This window comes from Diabrotica undecimpunctata, chromosome 2, assembly GCF_040954645.1.
Source record: "Diabrotica undecimpunctata isolate CICGRU chromosome 2, icDiaUnde3, whole genome shotgun sequence".
Lineage (NCBI taxonomy): Eukaryota > Metazoa > Arthropoda > Insecta > Coleoptera > Chrysomelidae > Diabrotica > Diabrotica undecimpunctata.
In genome coordinates this window covers 22,072,218-22,083,958 of record NC_092804.1, presented here as the reverse complement: position 1 = coordinate 22,083,958, position 11,741 = coordinate 22,072,218, and the positions used below count along the sequence as shown (strand labels likewise).

Sequence of the window (11,741 nt, the reverse complement as noted above, 5' to 3'; positions counted from 1 at the left end):
ATAAATTATCATTATCATTTCAAATAGCTACTTACTGGCTTTTCCTCCAGTTCCAACAGTAAAGGTGAGACTAATAAATTAAAAAAACCAACAATTCGTATTAACCAAGGAAATCCTATAACGTGTACAGCTTGTCCCCCTAATAATGGACCAAATGAGTAGGAGATTGATACAGATGCTTGCTGAAGAGCATATATTGGTCCATATTGATTACCTTAAATTAAAAAATATAATTTAGAATATATATAAAAATAAGTAATACTATGAAGGGTACAGGAATAAAAGGTGCTCATCAACATTTTGTTCGTTTTAACCAAATCAATATTTAAGGGATAATTTACATATGGCCTCTTTAAGATACACATAAACAACTATAAAATAATATCCCCTTATTACTAAGGTCCAAGACTTTATAAAATATGTTATTATAATTAAAACTGTTATAGTAAAATATATAGCGATTAGATGAAAATTACGTTTGAACTAAGGAACCATGTCAAGTTAACTATAAAATGTGGAAATTAATAACAGGAAGACAATGTCAAGGAATAGTTTTATGAATAATTACAAACTGCTCACCATACATGTCCAAAGAATGATATAAAAATTATTTACGGTGACCTTAACGCAAAAATCGAAAAAGAGCAAAAATTTCTACCAATTATAGAAAATCACAATCTCCATGAAATATCCAATGATAATAACATTAGGTTAATAAATCTAGTAACTTCTCTAAATATGGTCATTGTTAGCACATTCTTCTAGAGAAAAAACATCTATAAAGAAACGTGGAGATCTCCTGAGGGATCCTCAGTAAACATGGTAGAAAATATTATTGTTGATTCTAGGCACCATTCAAATGTAATAAACGTACGCAGCAGAAGAGAGGCCTATGCAGACTTGGACCCCTACCTAGTGAAAAGTAGAATTAGGGCCAAAATATTTTAAACATTAATAAGACAATGGATTAAAAAGTGAAAAGTACGAAGTGAGAAACTTAAAAGATAACAACAAAATATAAAGAAAATAAAAAAAGAGACTAGAAAACATACAAAACAGGAGGACATAAACAAAAAATAGGAATCGTGTAAAAGCATCATACAAGAAGCCGATAAATAAACTCTGGGCATATGAAAGAAAAAGTCAAAAACAACTACAAGACAACAAGTAATGATCTCTTTGATTTATCCAAAGTCCATACCTTTTTCTAATATTTTCTTTTAATAATACACAAACAAATTAATTACCTCCCCTGTAATCCACAAAAGAAGCTAAAAGAGGAGCCAAAGCTGCATCGACAGCTCCTACACCCAGACCGATGCCAAAATGTGGTAGAGACAACTGGGACATCGTATTTTCTAATGGAAGAGCATAGCAGCTTAGTCCAATTATCACCATTGAAAACTGTCTTATTAGTATTAAGCAACAACCTATTTCCGCTGAACCACTGTTCAGCCTTGCTTAGAGTTTGCTCTGCCACTGTAAGGAGTGTTTTTTTCCAAAAAAGCGCATTTGAATCATCAGCACTAACTATAAAAGAAAAAAGAAGACGAAGAAAACCAGGGAAAAAACCTCATAATTAAATGGATAATAGAGAAATAAAAGTCAACGATTGCATTTGTTTTTAATGCAAGCTTCCTCATTGTCTACACCCGTTTCTAAGTATTCACTTGTCATCAGCTAACTATTTTTCTTTGACGTACATTCCTAAGTCCATCAACTTAAAAATATCAAGACATGCAAATACCTTCTAACGCTGAAAGATTGGGTGATATAGGATCTCCGTCTCCCACAAACCTACTAATTTTAATTGATTGCGTTGTTAAATCTTAGTCTTCAGTCTAGCTGAATTTTCACAGTATAAATATTTACACAGGAACTACAGGAAATTCGTTTTCCTGGTGGATTTTAGTATAACTTATGGATTTACATAGTATATGTTGAATATTTGCGGTGATTTACTAGAACCTTTCCAAATGTCCACAGCTCTTTGATGTATTCATAAGTTTATGACTTTTTATAGTATTTTCTTCTAATAATACACAAACAAATTAATTACCTCCCCTGTAATCCACAAAAGAAGCTAAAAGAGGAACCAAAGCTGCATCGACAGCTCCTACACCCAGACCGATGCCAAAATGTGGTAAAGACAACTGTGACATCGTATTTGCTAATGGAAGAGCGTAGCAGCTTAGTCCAATTATCACCATTGAAATTATGGATGTTCTCCACGGGACCATCGGCAGAAGACCTATAAAATAATAAAAAATATTAAGGTAGTAACAAATTTGTTTTAATAAATACATTGTTGCAATTGATTTGCAAAATAAAATGTCTAAAATATTTTGGTATATACTCCTTTGAAATGTGATGATGTGGAATGTTTATAAATAACATTTTGGACAATATAATGAATGTAGAGGTGTTACACGTAAAGCAAAAAATGTACGATTACAATAACTGTTAAAACAAGAAAATTTTAATATTTGAGTTATATAGTGAAGAGAAAACAATCTGTATTTCTTGGGTTGATTTTGTAAGGCAAGAGACAAGGAAGAAACTACCAAATCAATGTCAAAACTTTTTTAATTATCTCAAATATGGTAAGGAATGAGGTTAATATTAGAAACTTTAATTTACGAGATATAAAAACTATCCAGGATCAATTCGGGAACAACAATGTGCTTGTTGGAGAGAATAGGGACACCGGGTACAAAATTTAATATTGTGTATTATGTATAAGAGTATACCTGCAAAATGAGACCCAATAAAATAGCCAACGCTATCGGGAATAAACACCGCCCCCAACTGCCATCTAGAAGGAGGTGGATCTAGTCTAGCCAGCAACCACATGGGCACGCAAGGTTCTAATACAGCCATAGTTGAAGTAGAAACGCAAATAGTAACGACAACAATAATTGTCTTTTTATCTTTTAGAAGATCAACGCAATCCTGATAGTTTGTGTTGTTTTCTTCCTCTTGAATCTCTTCTTCGCGTAAGTAGACAATCTGCAATACTAACAATACCATTAATTAAATCAATTTATATTATAAATACAATATACAGTAAGAAAATAAACCGATTTTTAAACTTCTAATATCTAAAGGTGTCAAAATTTCCTAATATCTAAAGGTGTCAAAATTTCGATGAACCCTCATTAAATGAGACATTATTTTAGATCCATTAATTCTAATTTTTTCGAAACTGACAGCGTACAAAACAAGAAACGGTCTGGTAGAAAAGTCACTGCAGAAGACACACAGATAATAAGTTTCGTCACAATTCATTGTAGATCCATCTGTATCAAGCAGAAGTGAAGCTCGTGATTGTGAAGTTAGTCAACAAACACTTTTGAAAATATCTACAATAAAATAAATGACATCCATATAAACTGTATAAATAGCGATTTGTTAATAATAAATGCATATGCTTTAAAATTGTTTCTTAATATATTTAAATTAACTTACACATGCTAATCAAGATAAAGAAGGAAATAAAAATAAAAGGTGCGGATTTTCCCAGCATCTGATAGACAGCGCCACCCAGAGGATATCCGATAAGAACTCCCATAGCTATACCTCCAAAAGCTATAGGCATCAGTTTTACTCTCAAGTTTGGCGGTAACTTTTTCGCAAGAAGGCTCATTCCGCTCACAGCAATTGCTGCCGAAGCACTACCATGGAGGGCTCTGGCTAACACTAACACTCCGTACGTACTACCACAAGCAAACACTGAAAAAATAAGATAGTTAATTCTTTTAGCAATTTTAAAATATATTATAATGTGTTAAAATTTTTAAAAACCTCTGTGTATTTTAATCTGAACAGTAAATTACAAACTAGTTATTTGCTGTTACTGAAGCTTTGACTGCTGGATGGAATTGAATTAAGTATGTAAGTTTTGATTAATTATTTTAAGCCCAGAAAACTTTGCATATTGATATTCTGGATGACACTGAATCCATTTTCACCCTTTTCCTTAGGTACTGATCAAATCTCTTGACTAAATTCTCTGAAATCTTGGTAATAATAATTAAAGGTGGTCAAGTGAAAAAAATATAAAAAAACTTTTTTTAATTCTTCAGCACTTAGAATGGGTAAACCGATGTTCACTAGCTTCTTTAATAGTCCGACATTCCAGACTTGATTAAATGTTTTCTAAACATCAAGGAAAATGCAAAGGAAGAATTTTCTGTAATTTAAATTTTGGGTTACATGCGTGACGATTTCAGTCAACCCAATATTGATGGAGTGAACTTCTCGAAAGTCGAATGAGCAATAAGGGAATGACGTTTTTGTGGCAAAATCTAGCCTCTGTAAGAATCCTCTCGATTGTAGTTGCCTATTTGGCAAATGTTCTCCAGTGTTTGTTGATCCACAATTGTCATGAGTGGATACTCGTGGAGAATATGTAAATCTATGAGTTTCGAGCATTTAGCATACGCAGTAGTAGCATGGAAGGAATGGTTGGAGAAGGAATGGTTGGATCTAGGACCGTTTAGGATAGTAAATACATTTTAAAGGTGTACTGTGTGGCCTTGAGATGGTCTGAGTTTAAGATCTAGTTGTTCACTAAAAGGTGAGAAGGGTTGGAAGTCTTTTGTTTCGCAAAGATTTTCAATTTTATCCAAAACGCATCGCCGTTTCGGTAGTCCAATCTAGAGGTGATCATTCGCCATTGGTTGCGTATCATGGGTTCTATTTTGATAAGGATATTGTTTATATTGACGTAGGAGTCTTACTTTTTGGTTGATTTTGGTTATGGTTTGTGGTAGGAGAGGTGATCTGGGATGGCTTATGATCATGTTGGGGACTGAAGCGTCAATTGCGTGATTTATTAGTTCTTGGTGGAAGAAAGGGTTTGGATGGAGATGCCATTTATAGCTTTTCAACAGGCGTACGATCAAAAATAACCAAAATTTATGACGCTACGGAAGACCTCACTATACCTATAAACATTATGAGATTAGTTTATATGACACTGAAAATTATTATAACGTTAAACAGCAGTTGTCAAGATAGTTATCAATTAATATTGGATCAAGGATATCCTCCTCAACAAATTATTAGTTATTGTAAGAAAAAGTAAAAATAACAACAAAAGAAACTATACGTCATAATAATTGCAAGCGTATATCATATTAAAGCGATCAGAAGAAATAAAGAAAGTATTTAAAACCTGAGAAACCACCAAAAAAGTAAAAATTAAAAATAAATAAAATTAAATCGAAAAACATGGCGATAGTAAAAACGGTAAATAATATAAATTTGGAAATTAAAATAGAAGACAAAAACGCTATAGAAGACGTTCCGAACAAATGAGACCATTTTAATATTTGGGGTACTCATAAATTTTAATGAGAAACATAAAAAAATAAAGTAAGAAATGGGGAAATGGTATAAAGCAATAGCAGTTATGTAGTCTACCAGGCCTAACAAACTTTTAGAAATGTACAATGTAAAATCTACAATCGATAGATATTTCATATTTTCTGAGCTCTGCGTTAAAACGAGAAAATAACATTTTGGCGTTCTCGGGAAAGCATAGCAGATCAAACTTTGTAACACAGCAAACTTAGTAATTTCATTTATCAATCCCAACTAAAAAACCTAGTACAATAGAGCAGAAACATTACAAAACAAAATTACCACATACATATTTTAGAATAATACTTACATATTGAAGCCAAGAGCATATTTCCAGAACCAACTAACAGCGGCACATAGCATCCTAAAATTCCCACCAAGTATCCTATTAGAGGTGTAAATGCTAGTTGAACAAAAGCTTTAGATGCTAATAAAGCACCCAATGGACCATTTTCGTCTTCAAGATGTTCAAATTTTCTTTGAAGAGGACTTAAAGAAGCTGGTCCAAAGCGGTTATCTGTCCTGCTCATATTAAATTCATTTGAAAATAGGTAATCAGGAATAATTGGTACTAAAAAATAAAATAAAGTTAACTGATAACTGACAAATTTGATTAATTTATTAATGTGTATAATGGATGTCTTGTTACTCTGCTTTTATTTATTTTGTTCTCTTGAATTTTTTTACAGTTACTCTTCTTATTGAAGGTTTGCCACTAATCATAAGAAGGCTTGCGCATTCCTGAGCCAGTCATTATTTTGCTCCAAGTCGAATGTTTCGGACCTGTCAACTATTACATATTCATATTTGTAATTTTTAAGTCTGTCGCTTGATACTTTATCTTTTAGCTAATTTTTAATTTAGCTAATTCTTGTAAAGTTAGAGCTGGATGTAGGAGTCAGTTTAAACATTTCATTTGAACTTTTAAACGTTTAAACTTCATGTCAAAAACGATGCAATTCATGTCCGAAGATCACGATGGCCATGGTAATTCCATGATAATATATCAATTCATTGACAATTTCTGCGCAGTGAAAACGGGTATTATCGTCGTTAAAAACAAATCTGTAACTTATAGCACCAGAAAATGGTACTTTAATTGGTTGTTTGACTTCGTTACAATATCTCACAGCCATTATTATTTTAATAATTACCTAAAATTACTAAGTCAGTGCATTATAATATATGCCCCCAGATACAAATTGATCCGCCTTCAAAGAGGCGGACATTAAATGTTCGTTATATCGTTATCCTCTTTCTCTCTAAACCAATTGTAACGATAAGACTACCAAAGATAATTGAAATACTACTATAAAAATAATACCTCAATCAACCAGGAGCTTATCGTCTATGCTTCGCCTAGCTCAGTATCTCAAGTGTAAGTTCGTCTTGTCTTAAACTAGAAATCAAACCATGAACCCTTAGTTGATAGCAAATAAAACAATTTTTAACTAATCATATTTATTAAAAATAGGAAACAATCAACCCTGCCAATGCTTTACAATGAACATAGTGAGGGTGATACTTAAGGCAACGATGGCGTCAATGGGCTGCTTGTGTGGCATTCCAATTAGTCGTTTAGGTCCTCCTGTGAACTGCAGTTATTCCATGTATGTGTGTGTGTGGCCTCCCAATTAAGTGGTTAGGTCCTCCAATAGATTCGATAAATACGGCCAATTAATACAGCCAATAATACGTGAATATGGTCGATAAATCCAAGAGAATGTTGCAGACCATAAAATGAAGCTTATTATAGTTCCTACCTTCTTTTATAAATTTCAATTATAAACAAAAAATATTCCCACCATTAAAGGTGATTGACAGAAAGTAGGAAGGGACTGCATGAAGTTAGCACAGATGTCATAGGATGTTCCTATATGATAGAATTAGCTTTTCTGTTAACATAGAACAGAATATTTAGTCTACCGGACAGAAAGACAGAGGGCGCCAACTACTTTTTGAATAAAAAATAGTAAAACGAATCTGAAGGCAAAGGAATTAATAAATTAATAAGGAAATTAAAATAAAATAAATATTTAAGTATAAATTAATAAAGATGTGATGTTTATAACGTTACCTCGTCTACCGTCAGACCTATATAAACGGAATCTTGATTTGTCAGAAAAGGGAAAATGTCTCCATTCTTGGAAGCCCCATTGACTGTGTTCCATCGCCTAAAGTTATCTGCATGCACGTTGCTCCGCCGTCAATCGTGGGGGTGTACCTCGCCTTCTTGCTCTCACATTACATTCATGTAACCGTCTTCTGAGAGCCTGACTAGAAATTACCCTTCCAGTAGCTTCACTGAACAAGCTATTAATCCTTAATGCTGCGTATACCCTATTTCTTCTTTACCGTGAGGACTATGAAACGATCTTGAGCATAAGTTGTAGTTCTTTCCCGTCCTCCCCCATATGTATATCCTGCAGATCCTGTCTCTAAATAGCGATTTCATGCCCAGATTACAATACTCTAAGGCTAAGCGCACACACATCGAATTTGGACGATCGATAAAAGTTCGATCGAACTTTTATCGATGATGCTTTGCACGCACACTACACGACATTTATTCGATGTCGTTTGTTAAACCACAAAGGTTTGCTAGCTAGGAGTACACAAAATCCCAATGAATAACACAGAACTACGTAGCAACACGGAGCTACGTAACTTGAGCAGTGTCCAAAAAACGCAACTGGTCCTCTGGTAGGTCGACAAAGATCAATGTGTGTGAGCGCGTTCATTTGGTACTATACGCCTGGGAACGACGGCAACAACCACGTTCATAGATCGCCCCACGACATCGATGCCGTGCCGTTTTGCGATCGATGTGTGTGCACGCTCACATTGTTTCTTCGCGCCACCAAAGGAATTTGTTCGATCGAACTTTTATCGACCGTCCAAATTCGATGTGTGTGCGCCTAGCGTTAGGCACATTCAGTCGCATAGCGATTTCCACTTGAGACAAACCTTCTTGTCTCCACCGCACTGGCTATTCAAGTTGCACATTTAATTGTCTTAACGGCATATTACTTCACTAAATTTTATTTTAACTAAACAAAGTTTTATTGAAACAACATTAATTATATATGTCTGTTTTTTTAGAGGTATAGAAATGTAAGTTGGTAACACTTTTTTAACTGTCGGTCATTTTGACAGCTGTCAAGTGATTTATGTTAAGTTTGGTTCGGCATTTTAACATGAATTGACTTGACGCCTGAACAACGCTTCCAAATTGTACAAATTTATTTTGAAAATTGGGGTTCTGTTCGAAATACGTATCGAGCATTACGTCCATTTTATGGTCAATATAATAGTCCAATACGAGCTACTCCAATGTATTTTGCAAAGTAAAATTGAAGGAAAAAGGGCCCCAGGACGAAGAAGAATATCATGGTTGCTAACCTGAGAGCATGGTATAGTAAGACTTCAACACAGCTATTCCGTATAGCAACCAACAAAGTCTTTATAGCCAAAATGATCGCCAACGTTCGGAACGGACAGGCACCCTAAGAAGAAGATAATAGTCCATCAGAGCAGCAAGTAATTAGATTAACCATGGAACGTTTTTGCACCACGTTTACTCTAAATGATAATATGCATTCACAGACACGTCGTACAGAAGAAGATGTTGTCGCTGTAGAGCGTAGCATACAGGAAGATCCGAATCAGTCTATTTGGAATTAAGATAATCCTCAAATGTATGATGAGAAACCAGTACATCTAGAAAAACTGACTGTTTGGTGTGCTTTATGGTCTGGTGGAATCATTGGACCGTACTTGTTCAAAAACAATGCTGACCAGAACGTTACAGTCAATGGTGACCGCTATAGAGTCGTGATTACTGCATTTTTCATTCCCCAATTGAATAACCATAATGTGCAGGAACTGTCGTTTCAATAAGATGGCGCAACATGTCATACCGTATAGTTTCACAAACTGCATAGTTTTACATTTCGGACCGTGAATTGGCCTCCAAGATCGTGCGATTTAACACTGCTACACTATTTTATGTGGGAATATGTGAAGGTTAAGGTGAAGGATAAGCATGAAACGATTGACCACTTGATATACGGCGACAAATATTCAAAAAAGTGATCATATTTAAATTATAATGCCAAAAGATTATCTTTCGAATAAAGTCAATTTTATGTCAATTTATAAAAATCATCTTTGTTTTGTTCCATTTTCAAAGTTCTATTCTTTTAAAAAAACACCCTTTATAATATATTGTATAAGTCACTAAAACTTATACTATATTATATTTTAAACCAGAAATTTATTTAGCAAAAAGTAAAGAAAAAACAAAAAGAAAAAGTAGCATGTGAAATCATTGGATATCAATTTTTGTTGAAGGCCGTATCCATTACAATAAAATCGGAATATTTTTTAAGACAAAATTATTAAGAATAAAAATATCTAATTCAATTATTGAGCAGTGTATATAGAAAATTAGTACTTACCAACGACCGTCAATAATACATTATCCAATAAAAACAACAAATAAACAATAGGAAAAACAATTAAATCATTTTCAACAAGTTGAAGCAAGAACTTTTGCATGTTGAGCGTTTTATCGTGTGGTTGATACTGAAACTCCTTTGGTGGAAAACACAATAAAGCATCATCTGGACGAACATGATCTTATTATCCTTGTCAAGGGTAGTACATTACCGCATCGGAGGGTGCTCAATGGGAAATTTGTCACTTCAGTGGAAATTCATTACGGATTCTGTTATCGGTGAAAGACAGAAGTGTTGGAAACCTATTGGATTTGAGATTAGCCTTTAGTCGTATGGGAGAAGGAAAGATTTGCTATAAATATTTTTAGAAATTTAAATGACAGTATTCATCTACTTATTTTTTTATTTAAAGGCATTAAATTCTACAACTTAAAGTTACCATTTCACATGATATATAGTTATTATATAATGTTAATTATTTCAAAGTTGTTCGTTACATAGCTTTACTACACCTTTATGCTTATCTAATATGTGCATCTTTTTTGAGTGTTTTATCTCTCCTTTTTTTTTTGGAAAATATACAATTAACCGTCGACAGCACAATGAACAGAGTGAAGGATGATGAGGACTTACCAGCTTTTTCAAAAACCACATTTTGTTAGATACTAAATGACATGAGTTTTGAATATACTAAAAGAAGTCGAGATTCAATAACGATGGAAAGAAAAGTTATTGTATCCTGGAGACAAAAGTACATCATACAAATAAAAACATTGAGAAAGAAGGATAATCTAAACCTTGTTTATACCGATGAGTCTTGAACTAACGTCGGTGCTTCATTCAAAAAGAAATGGAGGGACAAAACGATCAAGAATCCACGAGATAACTTCATAAAAGGGCTCTCTACTGGACTGAAAGCTCCAACCCAAAGAGGTCCTCGATTTGTTCTGCTTCATGCTGGAAGCGGAACTGGTTTTGTGGCATGGGCTGAATTAACTTTCTTGAACAAGAAGGGAACTTCTGATTACCACGACGAAATGGACAGGGATCTATATGAAGAATGGTTTGAGAAGACGTTAATTCCAAACTTGCCGAAAGACAAAGAAAACGTTGTCGTTTTGAAAAATGCGTCATACTACGCTCGCACATTTGATTTTTCGAAAAAATTGTTTGTGGAACAAAAGGCAAATCAAGAATTGGCTAATTAAAAAGAACATTTTCTTAGAGGAAGATTACTTAAAAAGTGAATTACTGGATACTGAGGCCGCATTTAGAGACAAGTACTACAAGTACAAAATTGAAACAATTGCGAAAAAATCTGGCGTATATAAAGATTTTGAGACTGCCTCCTTACCATTTCGACCAACCCGATTGAGATGGTGTGGAGTCAAGTGAAAAGGTATGTAACTTCAAACAACGTCGATTTTAAATAAAAAACGGTAGAACGGTTGATAAAAGAAGCATCTTCTTTTTCTTAAGGTGCCTTCTCCATTACTGAAGGTTGGCTAATAACTACAGCAAATTGCTCTCTATCTTGAGCTGTTCTTAGTATCGAATGTGTGTCCATGCCTGTCCAGTCTCTTACATTCTTTAACCAGGAGCATTTTCTACTTCCTGGACCTCTTCTTCCTTCCACTTTCCCTTCCATTATAAGTCATAGGAAGTTGTATTTTTCTCCTCTGTAAATATGTCCTAGATAACTCGTTTTTCTGTTTTTTACAATATTTAGGAGTTCTCTCTCACTACCCATTCTTCTTAGCACCACGTTGTTGGTCACGTGCTCTGTCCAAGAGATCTTCAGCATCCTTCGAAAAACCCACATCTCAAAGGCTTCTATACGCCTCATACTTGTTAGCTTACCAACGCGTATCCAAAGAGCAGTGGCACAATTATGTGAACCACGTCAAGAATGTA

The 11,741-nt window shown here is 34.2% G+C and overlaps 1 protein-coding gene across 1 annotated transcript in view; it reads right to left on the bottom strand.

Annotated features, from left to right (window-relative positions):
• Positions 1-9,959, bottom strand: part of LOC140433234 (chromaffin granule amine transporter-like) — a 10,227-nt gene extending 268 nt beyond the window's left edge. Inside the window, exons 1-6 of the mRNA XM_072521279.1 lie at positions 9,828-9,959; positions 5,678-5,938; positions 3,469-3,732; positions 2,751-3,017; positions 2,060-2,251; positions 36-214 (exon numbers count right to left, since the gene is read on the bottom strand). Coding sequence (XP_072377380.1) covers positions 36-214; positions 2,060-2,251; positions 2,751-3,017; positions 3,469-3,732; positions 5,678-5,938; positions 9,828-9,927 — 1,263 coding nt within the window. The 5' untranslated portion in view covers positions 9,928-9,959. The remainder of the gene's footprint in view (positions 1-35; positions 215-2,059; positions 2,252-2,750; positions 3,018-3,468; positions 3,733-5,677; positions 5,939-9,827) is intronic.
• Positions 9,960-11,741: the final 1,782 nt, after the last annotated feature.